A 21,592-nucleotide genomic window follows, 5' to 3' on the forward strand; every position below is an offset into this window, starting at 1 on the left:
TTATATGCTTGGTGATCATATATGCTTTGCCACATATCTCGCTTTTCTCAAATACAGATCTAAAATTGGTACAGTATCTTAGTAATTCTAGACAAGACATTTTTGTAAATCAACCAGAACAGATATATATTATAAATATTATTTTTCTAAAGAACTCTTCAACTGTGTAACTGCATGTTATCTACCACATTTAACTGGATTTTACTTCAGTCGATAAAGGTTAAAAAAAAATCAAGCTGTCCTATTATGTGGTCTTTTTCTTTACACAAGAGAACTAATATGCTGCTTTTCTATCACATCTTTCCCATATTAAATCCCAGGGTTTTTGTCTTGAGAAGGCTTAACTCTGCCCTTGGTTATGCTATGTTCAAACTGTGGTTTAGCTTGAGGATATGGACTACCACACTATAAAGTGCACCATTTTGTAAGTTACGCTGCAACAAACATGATCTTCCTTCAAGCATTAAGAGAAGTCCTCAGTTCCTAAGTCTGACAACAACAGCATGGAATTGTTTATGGACTTCTAATCACAAAAAGAGATGAAAACAACCTATGCAGGTCACCTAAGCCATGAAGTATGAAAAATTTCCAACATAATAAAGACACTAAAATTTAAAATTTCAGCTCTTTAAAGAGTTAGAAATTTAATTTCCAAACCTCTACGTCTCTTCACCCACCATCCTGCAGATGGATTTTGTCTCCTCTGTGAATTTGTCCGAGTACACTTCCTGGTCTTCCTTCACTCTTCGGTCTATCTCATTCAGTTTGATCTTTTCCTTACGCTTCCTGAATGGTGATTGTCCCTGAATCATTTCATAAATTAAGCAGCCAAGACCCCACCAGTCAGGGCTGAATGTATAGCTTTCATTGTTGAGGATTTCTGGAGCTACCAAAAATAAAAAAATAGAAAGATTAATGTGTTTTAGTTGTTTTCCATTATTTGATCAGTAAAACAAATCCACTAAGCTAACATTGCACTCTGCCTAAAAACAGACTGTACAGTAATAGTGGATATCCAGAATTACAGAAAGTCCTTATTCCCATATTAAGGGCTCTTTTGCTCAGCTAACTGTAGGTCCTTAATTGCTTCTTTTCTAAATCAATATGAGCCTTAAGCCATTTTTTAAATGAAGATAAAATTTTCACAAGCTAAGCACCTAAGATTTAGAAGTCCAAGCCACATTTTCAAAAGTGACTTATGCACTTAGGAGCCTAGAGTCTAACTGAATGTCAATGAGATTTAGGTGTTTTTGAAAATTTTACCCAGAATAATTAACTTTTTGAGATGGCTATATATAAAATTTAATTTTGTAGTTTTATCAGACATGACCTTGTGAAGCTGGCAGACCAGGTGCCAGCTCATGCCAAGGTCTCTAAGCCTCACTGAACACTTTCAAGTGCATCGCCGGAAACCAGCCTTGCTTACTTGTTTGTTAGCACTATCAGAATAAATATTAGAGTTATAACAATGCGTTTAGACTTTATGGAATGTTTGTAGGATGCTGCATGCATTAATCCTACTTATATCTGTATCCCATGTTATAAGGTAACGTTTAAACGTTTTCTCTGTAACTATAAAAATATTTGTTAGGACTGTAAATTTCCCACAGTCAGGAGACAAGCATTACCACGTGTGAAATATTCGTTTACCCCAAGAGGTGTTATTTCCTGGCCATCTGGAAGGACTACTGAATCCATATGGGCCATTTCGGAACACAGACTTTGTCAATTGTCCCCCCACCCGCCCACAAAGAGGTTATGTGCAGGAGCGCTCATCCTATCAGCTTGGATTCTGTGGTGAGGGGGGATAAAAATCCCTGACAAGGAGAAACTGGATTTTTTTATGCTGTCTGGACTCTCAGGGACAAATATTCCTAAACATAAGCAAGAGATCCCCATGCTGCCTGGCATGGGTCAGCCTGAAAGGACATGCAGAGCTGCTTATTATAGAAGCTTATAGTACCTTTTTAACTCTAAGACTAACTCATTTCTGTACATGTTTTTTAACCTTGTTAAAAAAAGAACTCTTATTTTCTTAGTTAATAAATCTTTAGTTAGTTTATTACAGGATTAACTACAGGCATTGTACTCCGATCTCAGCCCAAAGACTACTGACCTGAGGTAAGTGACTAGTCCTTTGAGACTGGAAGTAACCTGAATATTCTGATTTTTGGTATAAAATGACCATCTATCACATACTTGCCTGGGTGGCAAGATAGACTGGAATGCCCAAGGGGACTGTCTGTGTCTGCACAGTAAGACTGGTTATTGTGCTAGTAGTTCACACTTGTTACCGGGTTGGTGAAATCTAATTATATAATATACAGTCTACCCTGCTTTTTGACAGTCTGCCCAGAGGCTGGAACCATTACAGACAGCATGACACACCTATTCACATACTGTACCCTTTCTTCACACTAAGAACGTCCCAAAACCAAATCAAACCCAGTATGATTCTGTATTCTAGAGTCACCTATAATTAAGCAAGTGTAATCGACCTCACTAGTATGGTTTAGCTAGTTAAAGACATTTTACATACCCATGTATCCAACTGTTCCAACCCGCCCTCGGACTGTTTCTCTTTCTGGGATCTGCACAGCTAATCCAAGATCTGAAATCCTGATGTGTCCTATTTACATTGAAATTAATTGCACAAATTCAACAAGGAATGAAATATTAGCATTTTCAAATATATGGGATTTCCATAATATCCTTAACCCTCCATCCCCCCTGAAAAAGTAAAAAAAAAAAAAAAAAATCCCTTATTAGGCCTAAGACATTACCTACACCGATGGAAGGGCTTCTCCCATGGGCATAGATAGTATATCTCCCCGAGAGGCGGTATTTAGTTCAACCAAAGAATTCTTCGGTATACCTAGCGCTGGTCTATAAGGGGGGTTAGGTTAGTATGGCTACATCTATGAGGGGTATGGATTTTTCACACCCCTGACAGACTACGTGATCCTGAAGTAAATTCCACACACCCCAAGAGACATAGCCATAAGCTCTTCAATCAATTTAATCAAAAAACACGTTTGTGTGGTCTTTTCCTTCCATTTAACAAATTGGAAAATAATGAGGCACAGAACTAATATGCTCAAGTTCACACAAGAAATTTGTGGCTGAGCGTGAAACAGAATATTTCACATGAAAACATGACTGTAGGCTGAATAGGCTTTATGAGTTTCCATTTCAACTCCTATGTTTATTCAGCAGCCACAGGAATGGCAATATAGTATCATATTTAAGTCTTATTATACTGTATTAAGCTTCTTGACTTCTTAGCAGAACACTGGAGCTTGCTCCATTTCATTCCTTACATGAGAAAGACTATGCAAAATTACCAGTTTCCTCTCAAAGACATTGTAATAAGTAGAACAGAGTGAAAACCAGAATATCCATCCCACAGGAAATTCTGATATTTCAACATTTGTTTCACATACTGAATCAAAATTTTTCAAAGAACAAGTTCCAAATCAAAAATTTTTGAAAGTGTAAAATTAAATTAAATATTTTCAAGTCAGTTCAACATTAAACTGCATCAGCCAATGGTTCTGCAATGCCTCAAGGAGTTGTAATTCAGATGCGTCATGCCCTTATTCCTCTGCATAGGCCAGGCTCCCTAATCAGATTACGGCTACTTTGATACACTACATTCATTTAACTCCCATAAGGCACCATGTTGCTTGGTGAGAGGGGAGACCACAGTGCATCATCGGAGAGAGTCCACCCACGGAGCCAATTCCATAGGGAAAAATGGGAGCAACACAAATTACCCAAACCACTACTTTCACGAGATACTGTGTCACCATAGGTAGTTGCAGCTTAATGTTGAACTGACTCAAAATTAAATATTTTAGTTCAGTTCAACAAACCAAAATATTTTTATTTGGGTTGGATCTATTCCTAACAAACTAATTGATTTTTGTGCTGGGTGATAAAAATCAAAATAATCAGGCAAAAATCTAAATTTTGCCACACACACAAAAAAATCAGTTCAGTAGAAATTGGAAATTTTCCATTTAAATGATTTTTTCAGTGGAAAATACAAACCAGCTTTAGTAATAAGATAAAGAAAACACATTCTGATAGCTTTTAGGACAGGGGCAGTGTCTTCATACATGTTTGTACAGTGCCTAGAATATTAGGGCAATCTCAGTACAGGTCTCTAAGCTCAACTGCAGTATGAATATTACATAATTTTGCATAGAACATTTAGAAGCAACTGATAAAAATGAAGAATATCATATATAAATTAGCACACAAGTGGAAGATCCTAGATACAAACTAGTCTTTCACAAAAAATTCTTGTAAATGAGAAGACAGTGATAAAAATAGATTTTATATAAATGATGATGTCCCATTTTGTAAGTGTCTCAGACTAAGTCTTTTACTCCTGGGGGAAATCTGTGCTACTGTGCACACCTGTATGAATCCTTGTTTGCAGAATTCAGGTAAAATTGTCTTCCAGTCAACCCTGTGAAGACCTCAATTAGCTACATTAGGTCCAGTACTAAAAGCGGTCTGAAAGAATCAAAGAATGAAATTGCAGTGTGTTCTATTACTTTCGGTAAAGCAAGAACAGCTAATTTTTTCCCACTCATATAAGCACACTTGCATGCTAATATTTTATTGATTATGTCTAGTATTATAGAGAAATTGCTAAACCCCCTTAAATTTCTTTGCACTGTACTCAGAATACATTTATACGTTTTTAGTGTACATGCCAAGAAGTTTATGTTTATTTACCACGGTCATCAAGGAGAATATTTTCAGGCTTCAAGTCTCTACAAAGCAAACAAAACAAAAACCGAGTTATCTAAAAAGGAAAATTATAGCCACTATCAGGTGTAGTTTTTGCAGAAACTACAAAATTGCTTTCCTTACAAAAGCAGGACTTGCATGTGAAGAGACTATAAGAATCTCAAGTTTTGCAACTTTATCTTTTATAATACATATTTAAACAAAAACCTGATGAACTATAGATTAAGAAGTTTAACAGTAGAAATTGTCAGAAACTGATCCCTTCCCTCCCTGCAGAAGATGAATCCAAAACAAAATTTCCCTGGAAAATGTTGACTTCGGGGGGATGGAGGAAAATCTAAACACATCAACACACACACACTGGGCAAAACCCTGGTGTTCAGTGTTTTGACAGAAAAGTTGACTTTTCTTTGGAAAGCAGATATTCTTCAGGAAAAATTTAATGTAGCTGATTTGCAATGAAACATTGGGTTTTCAGCTACATTAATTTTTTTTAACTTGAATCTGATCCCAATATAGGTAGAGAGGAAAGTTTTCAACCAGCCCTAGTCAAGAGATCTCTTTACCTATATTGGTATCAGATACATGACAGCTACTACCATTTTAAAAATACATTTGTTGTAAACAGCATTCTTATAGATTCATAGATATTTAGGTCAGAAGGGACCATTATGATCATCTAGTCTGACCTCCTGCACAACGCAGGCCACAGAATTTCACCCACCACTCCTACAAAAAAAACCTCACACCTATATCTGTGCTATTGAAGTCCTCAAAATCGTAGTTAAGAGACTTCAAGGAGCTGAGAATCCTCCAGCAAGTGACCTGTGCCCCATGCTACAGAGGAAGGCGAAAAACCTCCAGGGCCTCTTCCAATCTGCCCTGGAGGAAAATTCCTTCCCAACCCCAAATATGGCGATCAGCTAAACTCTGGGCAAGATTCATCAGCCAGATACTACAGAAAATTCTTTCCTGGGTAACTTGGATCTCACCCCATCTAATAGGCCCAATGGCCTGTGATGGGCTATTTATGAATATTTAATTACCAAAACCATGTTACCCTATCATACCATCTCCTCCATAAACTTATAGAGTTTAATCTTGAAGCCAGATAGATCTTTTTCCCCCACTGCTTCCCTTGGAAGGCTATAACAAAACTTCACTCCTCTGATGGTTAAAAACCTTCATCTAATTTCTAGTCTAAATTTCCTAGTGGCCAGTTTATATCCATTTGTTCTTGTGTCCACATTGGTACTGAGCTTAAAATAATTCCAGCTATCGGTGTCTAATTGCAGTGTAGACATACCCCTCAACTCCCTTTGCAGTTTCTGGGTTAGCTGTGTGTTTGTGTCCTACCACTGTTCTGAAGTGTGGCTTTATAATGTTAAGTAGTTGCTATTCAAGGTGTCTGAATTTCATTAGAGGAGGAAGAGATTCCAAAGAATATGTCTGAGCACATGCTGATGATGACAATCATCAGAACCCCGATTCCTGCCTATTACACAGAATGAGGAAATTGACAAAATACAACTTCAAAAGCCTACTCAATGACTCCCGTTATGTTGGATTTATCTGCATTCACTTTCTACTTAACACAAATGTCTGAAGGATTTTTTCTGCTGAACGTATTAGCAAGTTTTGCATTAAATGTACTTCAGTTTGTTAAATTAAGAACATAGAATACTGAGTATTAGGGATGTCAAGCAATTAAAAAAATTGTGATTAATCGCGCTGTTAAACATAATAAAATACCATTTATTTAAATATTTTGGGTGTTTTCTACATTTTCAAATATACTGATTTCAATTATAACAGAATACAAAGTGTACGGTGCTCACTTTATATTTATTTTGATTACAAATATTTGCACTGTAAAAAACAAAAGAGATAGTATTTTTCAATTCACCTAATACAAGTACTGTAGTACAATCTCTTTATCATGAAAGTTGAACTTAAAAATGTAGAATTATGGACAAAAAAATAACTGCATTCAAAAATAAAACAAAGTCCACTCTGCCCTATTTTTTGTTCAGCTAATCGCTCAGACAAACAAGTTTGTTTACATTTGCAGGAGATAATGCTGCCCGCTTCTTGTTCACAATGTCACCTGAAAGTGAGAACACGTGTTCTCATAGCACTGTTGTAGCTGGCGATTCATATGTCCCTTCATGCTTCAACTATGATTCCAGAGGACATGTGTCCATGCTGATGATGGGTTCTGCTCGATAACAATCCAAAGCAGTGCAGACCGAAGCATGTTCATTTTCATCACCTGAGTCAGATGCCACCAGCAGAAGGTTGATTTTCTTTTTTGGTGGTTCGGGGTCTTTAGTTTCTGCATCAGAGTGTTGCTCTTTTAAGACTTCTGAATGCATGATCCACACCTCATCCCTCTCAGATTTTGGAAGGCACTTCAGATTCTTAAACCTTGGGTCATGGGCTGTAGCGATCTTTAGAAATCTTACATTGATACCTTCTTTGTGTTATGTCAAATCTGCAGTGAAAGTGTTCTTAAAATGAACAACATGTGCAGAGTCATCCTCTGAGACTACTATGACACGAAATATATGGCAGAATGCGCATAAAATAGAGCTGGAGACATACAATTCTCCCCCAAGGAGTTCAGTCACCAATTTAATTAACGCATTATTTGTTTAATGAGCGTCATCAGCATGGAAGCCTGTCCTCTGGAATGGTGGCCAAAGCATGAAGGGGCATACGAATGTTTAGCATAACTGGCATGTAAAAATACCTTGCAATGCCGGCTACAAAAGTCCCATATGCACACCTGTTGTCACTTTCTGGTGACATTGCAAATAAGAAGTTGGCAGCATTATCTCCCGTAAATATAAACAAACTTGCTTGTCTTAGCAATTGGCTAAACAAGCAGGACTGAGTGGACTTGTAGGGTCTAAAGTTTTGCATGGTTTTCTTTCTGAGTGCACTTATGGAACAAAAACAAAATAAATCTATGTTTGTAAGTTGCACTTTCACGATAAAGAGATTGCACTACAGTACTTGTATGAAGTGAATTGAAAAATACTGTTTATTTTTACAGTGCAAATATTTGTAATAAATATAAAGTGAGCACTGTACACTTTGTATTCTGTGTTGTAATTGAAATCAATATATTTGAAAATGTAGAAAAACATCCACAAATATTTAATAAATTTCAATTGGTATTCTATTGTTTAACAATGCAATTAAAACTGTGATTAATCATGATTAATTTTTTTCAGTTAATCGCGTGAGTTAACGGAGATTAATCGACATCCCTACCGAGTATACAAAATAGCAAAGAATTCTATTTTGTGTTGCAATTCTGTACTTAACCATAGTATGTTTTGCACTTGCCTTAAATACCATTGATAAACCATATGTAAAGATCTTCCCAATTAAAAAAAAAGAGATTTATAAAGACGCATAAAATGTTTGACAGGGTTCCTTCCCCACTCTGAACTTTAGGGTACAGATGTGGGGACCCGCATGAAAGACCCCCTAAGCCTATTCTTACCAGCTTAGGTTAAAAACTTCCCCAAGGTACAAATTTTGCCTTGTCCTTGAACCGTATGCTACCACCACCAAGCGTTTTAAACAAAGAACGGGGAAAGAGACCACTTGGAGACATCTTCCTCCCAGAATATCCCCCCCAAACCCTACACACCCCCTTTCCTGGAGAGGCTTGAGAATAATATCCTAACCAATTTGTTACAAAATCATCAGAGGCCCAAACTCCTGCATCTTGGAACAATAGAAAAATCAGTCAGGTTCTTAAAAGAAGGATTTTATTTTTTTTAAAAAATGGTAAAAATCATTTCTGTAAAATCAGGATGGAAAATACTTTACAGGGTATTCAGATTCAAAACACAGAGGATCCCCCTCTGGGCAAAACTTAAAGTTACAGAAACCAGGAATAAACCTCCCTCTTAACACAGGGAAAATTCACATAAAACAACAGATAAACTAATCTGCCTTGCCTGTCTTACCTATACTGGTTGCAATATTGGAGACTTGGATTAGGATGGGTTGGAGAAGATGGTTTTCTGTCTGGCCTCTCTCAGTCCCAAGAGAACAACCACGTAAACAAAGAGCACAAAACAAAAGCCTTCTCCCCCCCACCCCAAGATTTGAAAGTATTTTGTTCCCTTATTGATCCTTTGGGTCAGGCGCCAGCCAGGTTAGCTGAGCTTCTTAACCCTTTACAGGTAACAGGATGTTGCCTCTGGCCAGGAGGGATTTTATAGCACTGTATACAGCAAGGTAGTTACCCTTCCCTTTATATTTATGACAATGTTAAGTTATGTTTTAAATTGATTCCACTGTTCATAGCATAAAGACAACACACAAACTAAAACAGAAAACTTAATATAGGTATAATTCTCATTAAGAGATAATATCTAAAACCATATCAACAGCACAAATTTTTAATAAATTGTAATAAATAAGGACAATTCTGAATAAAAGAAGATGATGCATTGAACAATTTAGATCAAATTAAATCTGGTAACACTTCAAGATTCATATTCACAAATTAACCCATTTCTCGGCAGTACATCTTCATTTCATTGTTCTTAGAATAATGGTGATGTACATTTGCTCATGTTCAAGTTTTACTGAGTATATAATCAGTGAGATCAGATAGATGAAGATTATTTACGAGATCAACAAATCAGTGTAGTCAGTGCAATATTTTTCTCTAAGTAAATGAAGATTAAAAACAAACACATGGCAAAGGATTAAAACAATGTGATTTAAAACCATGATTTTGAACCTGTGGTCCTTGGACACCTGGGGTTCCACAGACGATGTCTAAGGGATCCATGAAAGGTAACAATGAAAATAAAGTTTCAAATTCCACAAAAGACATTCAATTTTTCTGATCAATCAAAAGTATATGAATACCCCCACCTACCGGTCAAAATCTAAAAGTGTTGTCGTTACCATAGAAGCTCACAGTTTAGTGCCTTTTCTCACACTGTGTCAAATGCCAGGCCTAGCACATGCAACATTTATAATTACAGTTGGTTCAGTCAGTTTTAACCCTAAGACTTCTGTGGTCGGGGCCCATGCCCCACTGGTTGAATTTCCAAAGAGGTCCTCGATTTGGAATTTTTTTAGGGGTCAACAAATGAAAAAAAAAGGGTTGAAAACCACAGATTTAAGAGACTACAAAGATAATGGTGGTCAGACGGTAGTGATTTGGAAGGCATTTCTGTTTCACATAGAGAAAGTTAAGAATATTTTTTTAAAGACTGCATAAATTTTAGGCTGAAAAATCTAATCTCCTTTAAGAATTCGAATCTGTTTAGAATTTACATGCCATAGTTTACACTATGGTACTACAAACACAGTACTCTCTGCCTAATTGGGACAACTCCCAGGGAACTGATTAAAACCTAACCATACTTAATAGCAAGGACTGTTGTTTAATGGGGATAGTAATTAATTTCTGGCACGATTTTGACAGCCATTAGCTCAAGAACTCCTGGAGCTACAATCCAGCTGTTGAATGGTGCCTAAGATGAGTTTCCAGGCCTGGTGGTTTATGAGATATTGGACTTTGGAGCTGATGGTGCTTTTTCTTCTTGGGCTGCTCTTATTTGAGACAGCAGCTTTTTTTTTTATGCCGTGGCAACAGTCACCATCCTTGCTGGAAACACAGGCCCCAATCCTGCATTGTGATCCCTAAGTAACACTTCACTTGAATGGACCACAATATAGGATCAGGGCCGCAGCAGGCAACTTTAATATTGGGAATGGAGACCTTATGACTGGACTTTTTTCTGCAGCCAGGGAAATGTGAGAAGATCGTAAGAGGCATAGAAGTAAAACTGGATTTTAAAAAAATAAATACTAGAAATTACACAAGGGCTGGTTCTGTGGCCATTATGTTCTACATGGAAGCACACGTATAAAAACCCAAACCATCACAAAGACTACACAAAAACCCAGCTGCACCTTAATGTTGGATAAGTGAATTAAAATCCCTGGATGAAAGGTGCTGTAAGTACAGAATATTGTTAATATTCCTGCTTAATTGGGGCACATTTCAGTGATTTAGTGATATGCAAAGGACAGAACTAGCATGAGAAACATGGTAAAGATATAAGCATCACTAAAAGCAGTTTTCAGTCCTCCTTTGCTGTGATACGTGTACAGAGTGATCCCATATCCTGGAAAACCAGGAATGTCCTTGTTTTCAGGGCCTGTGCATGTATGTTTTTTCAAAGCAGTGTTCTGTCCCAGTTTTTGTAACCCCGTGAAGACTCTGAGCAGCTGCAGGAGTTGTTAGCCAGCAAGGCTGGACACGAGGTTATCAAGTGCAGGGACCAGCTACCAACAGGCTGGCCACATACTGCCATGTTTCCTTCCTCTTCCATGAGCATGACAGACAGATCCTCTTGAAATCCTGGACTCTTTGAGGGCTAGTGCAGTTTCCTGCTCTTGTTTACAAAAGCTCTCTCTCCCCCTCCTTCCCAGGCACATAATCCTATTTCAAAGATGCTCGTAACCCTACTACACTGAACCAGGAACAGGACTGTAGGAGAGAAAGGGAAGCAAGTTGTAATCCTTTCTTTCATAAGTACAGCTTTTTCTCTTGGAAAAAATCTGGTCACCCTTATCTAGTCAGGAGATGTCAGAACAGCTTCACGACTGCTTAATCTTGGCTGTTAGCTTGCTTTTACGTGCCAACAACTTATGGTGATATGCTATGCAGAGAGTCTCACAGCTGCCACCAAGCAGGCTCATTCCCAACGCAGGTAGTGCCCTCCTCCCAACTCTGGGCTATCCTTTAAAACACAATGGGCCCCTGTAGCTTGACAACAATATTACTATCACTCTCTAAAGAAAGAAAAGGAGTACTTGTGGCACCTTAGAGTGACTAACAAATTTATCTGAGCATAAGCTTTCGTGAGCTACAGCTCACTTCATCGGATGCATGTAGTGGAAAATACAGTGGGGAGATTTTATATACATAGAGAACATGAAATAATGGGTGTTACCATACACACTGTAACAAGAATGATCAGGTAAGGTTAGCTATTACCAGCAGGAGAGCGGAGGGAGAAAAAACCTTTTGTAGTGAGGTTCCCTGCCCCTCTCCTCCCCTCCCGCTGGTCATAGCTCACCTGACCTGATCACTCTTGTTACAGGAATTGCATTAGCAATTGAAGATAAAATCATTCCCAGAGGTGTGTAGACATTGATTCTGGACATACAACAATGAATTTTGGCACGGCAAGTTGCTGTATAGGTCTAAGAGCAATTCTGGTTAAGCAAAATGTGTTAAGATCAGTTCAGTTTTCTTCCATTGCACACTACGGGCCCATCTGTACTGAGAAACTCAATTTTAAGAGTGTTGAGCACCCTCACTGAACTCCATTTAAAGTGAATAGAAGCTACAAGAGTTTGCGAGCTCTGGAAAGTCAGGCTTTAGATAATTATACTAGATAAACAGCAGTAAAACCAATCTGGACTACAACATAACATTATTATTATTCATCTTATCTGACTGCCTAGAAGTCCCAGTCATGGATCAGGCCCCATTGTGCTAGGCACTGTATGAACACAGAACAAAATGACAATCCCTGTTCCAAAGAGATTACAATCTTGATCTTGTTCCAGTTTTCCAGATCAGTTCTTGAAAAGCTTTTGAAGTGAAAAATGTTGCAGTTTTATTGTGTGTTAAGAATGGAGCTGAAGTTAACAGTTAATGGCCTCCAGAATGCTTTCCATGTAGCTAAAGGAGGAGCGCACTGTTTCATAAATTTATTGATGAACATTCCTCCCGTCCCAACCAAGTACAAGTCACCACTGGAAAATTCTTGTGATAGGTTATTGAAATAAAGTGGGCACAGTCCACTATCTAAAAAGAGGATGATTTTTTCAGTGTAGGTATGTATGCCTAAACAAGGTAATGCTACTGATTTCAATTTGATTCATATTAGGGATTACTCACATGTAGAGTGGCAATGCACAAGAAGATTCAAGCTCTCTCAGATGGTCAGCACAATTCTAGATGACAAATGAGTGAAGTAAAATATTTATGAATTAAATGGTCCAATTCTACAGTGTGCTGAGCATCCTGAACTACCAATTAAATCCATGGCAGTTGAGGGCACTCTGTTTCTTTCAGGGTCAGGATCATGGTTTGTGAAGAGTTGTGGCATCTTTAAGGCAGAAAAAGCATTAAGAAAGATAAATAGATTTTATGAAATTGGACTACGGATGTCTTAGTGTATAATAATCAATGTAAGCAGAAGATTTTAAGTGCACCCTGCCCCCTAACTCCCTGCACCTCGCACCCCTCCTGCACCCCAACTCCCTGCCCTGAGCCCCCTGCCACACCCTGCACCCCAACTCCCTGCTCTGAGTTCCACCGCACCCTGCACCCCAACTCCCTGCCCTGAGCCCCGTTGTACCCCACACCCCTCCTGCACCCCAACCCCCTGCCCTGAGTTCCCTCCCACAGTCCACACCTCTCCTGTGCCCCTGCTGAGCCCCCTCCTGCACCCCAACCCCCTTCTCCGAGCACCCTCATACACCCCACACCCCTTCTCTGCCCCAATCCCTTGCCCTGCGCTCATTCCTGCACACTGCACCCCCTCCCACACCCTGCACTCCCTCCCACACCCCAACCCCCTGCCCCAGCCCTGCATACAATTTCCCCACCCAGATGTGGCCCTCGGCCCAAAAAGTTTGCCCACCCCGATCTACTCTCAGATATTATTTTAAAAGTTAACAGCAATAGAGGACCTTCTGTGCTGGAGGAAAGTGTAGAGAGGTAGAGCATGTTAATTATTGCAGTTGGAGAAGAAAACGAATTTGTAAAAAACAAACTGGACTCAACTGAAAACCAAGTCAAGTTACATGAAGAGGATTATGGATTTTTCCACCAAATCTTGTGTGGAGGAAGTCAAATTATCTGTATAAATTTCTTCAAACTGACTGCCTTACGTTTTAGGCTTTACCATTTCCACATAGATTGATTCCTATTAAGAAATCAGAAAGCTCAAGAATTAAACACAGGATTTTAATCACCACAAAATGCAAGTGACCTATGTTCTGAACATAGCTGTGGAAACGGATTATATTTTCTACATGATTTCTATAATCAGATTTTACAATTACTATATTCCTGATTCTATAAAGAAAAGCATTTGAAAACACTAATCAATTAACATTTTTTAGGGGTAGCTTCTTCCCTGACAGGTACAGTATATCAAAACAACAAACCTCTTTCTGCTTTAGATGAAACTGACCATTTTATATTGAAGAAAGGGAGAGAGATTTGACAGAGTCCACATTGCAGTCATAATATCATCCAGACATTTTCTAGTTTTATTCCACAGGGATCACTGAATGTCAGACCTTATTTCCAAATGCCTACTTTGTTGACCATTTACACTGCTTTACCAAGTCTTACATTGTGCTGCATAGATAGTATAAGTATTAGGACTGAACGTAAGTAGTTTTCCTGAATGTGTGCAAATTATCCAATATATGGATGTGTACTTATCTCTGCTCATTGGTTCTCTTACATATGAAGAAATGCAGAAAGCAATAAGAATAGTTTTGGTTTCTGACTGGGACATAACTTTATCCTGAGTTATTTGCAGTGATATTCTGAAGGTACTGCACAGGAATGAGATTGTTGTTAAACATCGGACAGTTTTGCAAGACTGATGTCTCTGAGAAGCACTTATTTCATCAATTTCTATCATCATTTATTATATTGCATAAGGAAGGAGAGGGCTCAGACTCAAGCAAGAACATACAAGATTGTAGAATTTTTAACAGAAAATAACAAACAGGGATCCAACAAGCAGGTAAGGCTCAATCTCTTTCAGGTTATGTTAATATTTAACAAACTAGGTTCAAACACTCATCACAGCTTTTTATTTAACCCTGAGTTAAAGGATCCAGCCACAGGCCCTGTTGAGGTGGCAGCACTTCAGAAATGAGTCTGGCAGTCTCAACCTAGCTCGCTTCTTATGGTCATCTCAGAAACCACTAGACAATTTCGCACAATTAACAGTGCCCGATCTATGACTCCGGGTGCTGTAGATTAGGATTAATATGTATCTGCAGATTTGGGTAGAAAAGAACATAACAGTGGCCTTACTGGGTCAAACCATTAGTTCATCTAGCTTAGTATCCTCCCTTCTGACAGTGGCCAGTAACAAAAGTTTCAGAGGGAATGAACAGAATAGGGAAATTTATAGAGTGATCCCTGTCCTTCTGTCCCAGATTCTAGCAGTCAAAGATTTCGGGACACCCAGAACACGGGGTTGCATCCCTGACCATCTTGGCCAATAGCTAATATCTTTCATGAACATGTCATTCTTTTTCCACCTGTTATACTTTTGGCCTTCACAACATCCCCAGCAATGAGTTCCACAAGTTGCCTGAGCGTTGTGTGAAGTACTTCATTTTGTTTTTTTAAACCTGCTGTCTATTAATTTTATTAGGTGACCCCGGTTCTTGTGTTATGTTATTCACTTTCTCCACAATACTCATGATTTTATGGACCTCTACCATATCCCCCTTAATCATCTCTTTTCTAAACTAAACAGTCCACAACTTCTTAATCTCTCCTCATAGGGAAGTTGTTCCATACTCCTAATAATTTTTGTTGCCATTCTCTGTACTTTTTCCATTTCTAACGTATCTTTTTTGAGATGAGGTGATCAGAACGGCATGCAGTATTCAAGGTATGGGTATACCATGGATTTATATAGTGGCATTATGATATTTTCAGTCTTATTATCTATCCCTTTCCTAATGGTTCCTAACATTCTGTTAGCTTTTTTGACTGCTGCAGCACATAGAGCAGATGTTTTCAGAGAGCTATCCACAATGACTCCAAGATCTCTTTCTTGAGCAGTAACATAATTTAGACCCCACCACCTTGTATGTATAGTTGGGATTATGTTTTCCAATGTGAATTACTTTTTATTTATCAACACTGAATTTCATCTGCCATTTTGTTGCCCAGTTACAAAGGGATCTCACAAAACTGGGTAACCCTTTGGTCAGCTTTGGAGTGAACTATCTTGAGTAATTTGATATCATCTGCATATTTGCTACTTCACTGTTTACCCCCTTTTCCAGATCATTTATAAATATGTTGATCTGCCCTGGTTCCAGTACAGATCCTTGGGGGATCCCGCTATTTACCAATCTCCATTGTGAAAACTGACCATTTATTCCTTCACTTTAACCAAATATTTGTTTTAACCTTATCTTTTAATCAGTTAGTGATCCATGAGAGAACCTTTCCTATTAGCCATGATTACTTATTTTGCTTAAGAGCCTTTGATGTGGGACCTTGTCAAAGGCTTTCTGAAACTCCAATTACACTATATCAACTGGATCACCTTGTTCACATGTTTACCAATACCCTGAAAGAATTCTCGTGAACTTGTGAGGCATAATTTCTCTTTACATGCCTCTTTCCCAAAATATCATGTTAATATGTGTCTGATAATTCTGTTCATTATGATCATTTCAACCAGTTTGTCTGGCAATGAAGTTAGGCTTACTAGCCTGTAACTGCCAGGATTGCATCTCAAACCTTTTTAAAAAAATCAGTGTTGCATTAGTTACCCGCCAGTCATCTGGTACACAAAGCTGATTTAATAATAGGGTACGTACCACAGTTAGTAGTTCAATTACATGCATGAGTTCCTTCAGAACTCTTCAGAGAATACCATTTGGTCCTGGTGACTTATTACCATTTAATTTAAAACTTGCTCAGCATCTAATGAAAGCTATTGCAATTGTCATCCACTTCCATAAATGCTCTTTTCACTCAAACCATTTAAAAAAGGAAAAGGATTCAAATGCTGTTTATGAGTAATTGACAGACTACTGCTTAATTAACTGAGAAACACACTAGTATAGATATAGACAGTAGAAAAGCCTACTCGTTGTTAGGATAAACTAACCCAGTATGGAAGAAACCTCAATAGTTATATACTATTAAAGAAAATAAGTTGAAGTACTTTCAAATTAAAAGTAATATTAAGGGAAGAAGGATGATTTTGTAGTGAAGCCACAAGTCTGAAAGACCTGGATTTTATCTCTGACTCTGCCATTGACTTCCTGTAATACCTTGGGCAAGTCATTTGACCTTTGCATGTCTCAGTGGTCTTCCCCTTTCCCAACACTTTATCTATGAGGAAAAGATCCCCCTTTTTTATAATTTTATGCACACATTCACAATCACAGGTTATACTAGGTGCTTTACAGAACAAATAAAGTAAGAGCCTTGATCCAAAGTGTTTACAATTGAGTTTATCCTCATTCATTGCAGCACATCTGAAGTACAGCAGAGGTTAATGAGAGACACAGATCATAGCAATAAAGTCACATGGTTATTCAGTTATGCTAGGTGCACATCTTGATGGTTCAGTTAATTTAATAAAAACAATGTTTTGTGTGAGACAGAGCCTGGCCTAGGAATTATATAAGAGATATTTCAGATGGGTGCCATGGTAAGTGGCATTCCCCACCACTGAATTTGTACTTGCAGGGATCTCCTCTCTCTACATCTGAATATTGCTATGTCCCTGACACGCATCATTTTCCAGGGAGAATTCTTCCATTATTTTATAATAGTCAACCATGGATTGATGCTTATTTTAAGTGTATACAGACTTTTTGGATAAGAATTTTAACAGAAGAGGGATTAGGAAACAGAATTTCCAATTCCCACCACAGTCAGAAAAAAAAAAAATGCACAATTCAATGGAACTACTAGATCATTAGCACACAGGAATAGGTATACAAAATAACTTAACAGCTTTGAAGCAAGAAAAGTCAATTTAATCCTATATGCAAACATGCAGAGTTGACAAGTTTCAAGGCATACATTATTGCAGTTAACACTTACCTGTAAACAATTCTCTCTCTGTGTAAGTCCTCCAAGCCGCAGCACAGCTCTGCAGCATAGAAAACAGCCCTTTCTTCATCAAAGCCAGGATTTCCCATGTTGTAAATGTGAAACTTCAAATCCCCTCCATTCATAATGGTTAATACTAAACAAAGGGCATCTTTAGTCTCATAGGTGTAGGATAAACTAACCTAAAGACAAAAAATACTTGTTGGTTCATTCATGACCCCCAATTTCATCCCTTCTTTCTAATTCAGTCAGTAGATAGTACTTTTATAATCAACCAATTAGGCAATAGGTTAACTCTGCCAATGTTACGTTTTGGACAACCAGCCATTTTAATTTTCCAGAGAATATGGGAAAAACCCCAAACAATCACCATTGTTAATTTTGGGGCAAAAGAATCCAAGCTGATCATCAGCCAAGACCAATACAGACTAACACGGCTGTTACTCTGAAACCTGACAGTATGATTAAAAACTTGTACAGGAGAATGGCTTATGCCCCCTGAAACACCACCCAGACACTGGATCTCTTATTGACAGTGCTCTTCAGTTTTCAGTCCACATGGATGAAGATAATAACTTGCACACAGAATACCTTTCCATGTACACTCAGAAATGAGTGATCACTGTTTCTAAAAAGTGAGACTTAGAGAAGCACAGAGAGCTGTAAATTGCCCCAAGTCTGACAGAGTCAATGACAGACCAAGGTATATAACCCAGAATGCCCAACTTCAAGTCCCTTACTCTAGTGGCTAGAGTAGTAATTTCCTTTCTTGATAACAGCACCCTTTAACCGTGAAATGAAGAGCTGCACGAAGCCAAGCATAGTATCTCCTCTCATTGGTTAGCTGGAGGCACAGTATCCAGAATGAGGCACCAGCAGGGCAGACAGAGAAGTGAAAAAGTCATAGGGGGAGGAGGAGACAAACGAAATAAAAATACAAAAAGTGGAAAAAAGCTACATCAGAACTGCCACAGGAGTCTGTATAGCATCCTGCATACAAAATACATCTCAAAATGTTTGTTTAAATTCAGTACAAACAGAAACACACATCATACATTGTCCAAGAAGTGAGGTGTGGACAGTATGGTAAATAAAAGTGAAACACTCAGTTATAAAGCCAATATAAAGCCAGACACTTAAGGTATGTCTACACTGCAATTAAAAACCCGCAGCTGGCCTGTGTCAGCTGACTCAGGCTCATGGGGCTTGTGCTGCAAGGCTGTTTCATTGCAGTGTAGACTTCCAGGTTCAGGCTGGAGTTCAGGCTCAAGGACCCTGCAAGGTGGGAGAGTCCTAGAGCCTGGGCTCCAACCTGAACCCGGAAGTCTACTGTCAAGGTTCCTCCCCCACTCTGAACTCTAGGGTACAGATGTGGGGACCTGCATGAAAAACCTCCTAAGCTTATCTTTACCAGCTTAGGTCAAAACTTCCCCAAGGTACAAAATATTCCACCCGTTGTCCTTGGACTGGCCGCTACCACCACCAAACTAATACTGGTTACTGGGGAAGAGCTGTTTGGACGCGTCCTTCCCCCCAAAATACTTCCCAAAACCTTGCACCCCACTTCCTGGACAAGGTTTGGTAAAAAGCCTCACCAATTTGCCTACGTGACTACAGACCCAGACCCTTGGATCTTAAGAACAATGAACAATCCTCCCAACACTTGCACCCCCCCTTTCCTGGGAAATGTTGGATAAAAAGCCTCACCAATTTGCATAGGTGACCACAGACCCAAACCCTTGGATCTGAGAACAATGAAAAAGCATTCAGTGTTTTACAAGAAGACTTTTAATAAAAAATAGAAGTAAATAGAAATAAAGAAATCCCCCCTGTAAAATCAGGATGGTAGATATCTTACAGGGTAATTAGATTCAAAAACATAGAGAACCCCTCTAGGCAAAACCTTAAGTTACAAAAAAGATACACAGACAGAAATAGTTATTCTATTCAGCACAATTCTTTTCTCAGCCATTTAAAGAAATCATAATCTAACACATACCTAGCTAGATTACTTACTAAAAGTTCTAAGACTCCATTCCTGGTCTATCCCGGCAAAGACCCAGCATACAGACAGACACAGACCCTTTGTTTCTCTCCCTCCTCCCAGCTTTTAAAAGTATCTTGTCTCCTCATTGGTCATTTTGGTCAGGTGCCAGCGAGGTTACCTTTAGCTTCTTAACCCTTTACAGGTGAGAGGAGCTTTCCCCTGGCCAGGAGGGATTTCAAAAGGGGTTTACCCTTCCCTTTATATTTATGACATCTACGCTACAATGAAACAGCCCTGTGGCCCGAGCCCTGCAAGCCTGAGTCAACTGGCACAGGCCAGCTGCACGTGTCTAATTGCAGTGTAGACAGACCCTAAGAGCCACAAACAAGAAGAGATTATGTGCTTTCAGAGATCTTTCCAGAGATAAAAAGTTGATGAGATGAAGAAATATAGGGACGTTGTTCCAGACCACAGAACTGAAGAAGGAAGCCTAGTATCTATGGCAAGATTGTGTGAAAAAGAGGTAAAACTAGAGACACACCCTGTGGCTATTTCTAGACTAGAATTCTTGCTGAGGCTGGTACTCAAGTTAACTGGCAATTAAATGACTTGACACCACAAATATTTGTTCCAGTAAACAGAACATTGTGGCTTACCCTAGAATTCAGTGGGTCTTGATTAGCATTTACAAAGTAGAGATAACTGGCAGTTGATTAACTTGCAGTAAAATCTCTAGCCTAGACATAGCCTGTGTGTGAAGCAAGTCTGTGGAAATATTTAAAAATGCAGAAGGCAGTTTTAAACTGGATCCTATTCAATGTACACGTGCAGTGGCAATTTTCCTATCAAAACTGTGTCTCATTCATATTCCTCATCCTGCCCATGTGCTATATGTGTTGATGTTAGTGCATGTTTGGGAAACTCAGCTATTCCTTAGTTCCTCAAGGTGCAGCAAGTCAGAAGATTTTATTTGCTTCATGTGCGAAACACTTTGAGATGTCTTCCTACACAAAAACCTGGGCAATAAGGTGACTGGCTAACAGAGGTACAGATGGTTAGGCTGATATATCTATGCAACAGATAAACTAGGTTAGAACCAAGTTGCAGCCTGATAATCCCATTCTAGCCCTGACTGTAAGTAGAGTTGACATGTGATACAACCACATATTAGAAATAGTGTGTCAAATAAGGGCAAAAGTCAAATGCAGAGTCAGTCATCTTATAACCTTATATCTGCAATGTAGACAGGTCTTTACGGTGCTCTGCTATTCCCACTAGACAAATGCAACTCCCAAGTGAAATGAAGTTGGAACTACCCTCTAATTCTTTCACGTATAAATCCCATGAGAGGGAGATTCAATATTACATATTTTATTTCTCAGAGACAGACAGAATGGTGGCTACCCTTATCAATTTTTCAGGATTCTATATTGACAAATTCTATGATGCATGAGTTAGTCTTTAAAGTTAACTGGCCTTCATTTTAAAGGACTTGAACATTTTAGCTTTTATAGGTAGCTAAATGCTCATTACTATGAACAGATGGGATTAGCATTGGTCACAGAATGGAAAGAGAGTCAATATTAATAGATTAAAGGCAGAGGGAACATTATCTAATTTACTCTTCGGCATAAAAAACACCATAGAATTTTTCCTGTGATTCTTGTATCAAATCCAATAACATCTGTTTGAGCAAAAGCATATATTTTTTAAAGACATATTTATTCTTGTCAAAAGATGGATAATCTATCACATCCCCAGGTAAATTGTTCTAACAGTAAATTATGCTCACTTAAAAATGTGCACCTTATTTCTAGTCTGAAGTTGTCTAGCTTCAGGTTTCCAGCCATTATATTATACCTGGTCTACTAAATTAAAGAGCAATTTTTTTCCCCATGTAGAAACTTTTAAAATGTGATCAAATTACCTTTAAA

General features: G+C 38.5%; 1 protein-coding gene and 1 long non-coding RNA gene across 7 annotated transcripts in view; one reads left to right on the forward strand and one right to left on the reverse strand.

Annotated features, from left to right (window-relative positions):
- Positions 1 to 21,592, forward strand: part of LOC140910802 (uncharacterized) — a 64,082-nt gene that overhangs the window by 16,745 nt on the left and 25,745 nt on the right. The gene's annotated exons all lie outside the window — the stretch shown is intronic.
- Positions 1 to 21,592, reverse strand: part of GRK4 (G protein-coupled receptor kinase 4) — an 82,741-nt gene that overhangs the window by 10,844 nt on the left and 50,305 nt on the right. For all 5 annotated transcript variants that reach the window (XM_073342660.2, XM_073342658.2, XM_073342661.2 and 2 more), the window contains 4 exons: positions 17,663 to 17,853; positions 4,750 to 4,787; positions 2,540 to 2,629; positions 678 to 886 (listed from right to left, as the gene is read on the reverse strand). In XM_073342660.2, coding sequence (XP_073198761.2) covers positions 678 to 886; positions 2,540 to 2,629; positions 4,750 to 4,787; positions 17,663 to 17,853 — 528 coding nt within the window. The remainder of the gene's footprint in view (positions 1 to 677; positions 887 to 2,539; positions 2,630 to 4,749; positions 4,788 to 17,662; positions 17,854 to 21,592) is intronic.

Source organism: Lepidochelys kempii, chromosome 4 (genome assembly GCF_965140285.1).
Source record: "Lepidochelys kempii isolate rLepKem1 chromosome 4, rLepKem1.hap1, whole genome shotgun sequence".
NCBI classification, from domain to species: Eukaryota; Metazoa; Chordata; order Testudines; family Cheloniidae; genus Lepidochelys; species Lepidochelys kempii.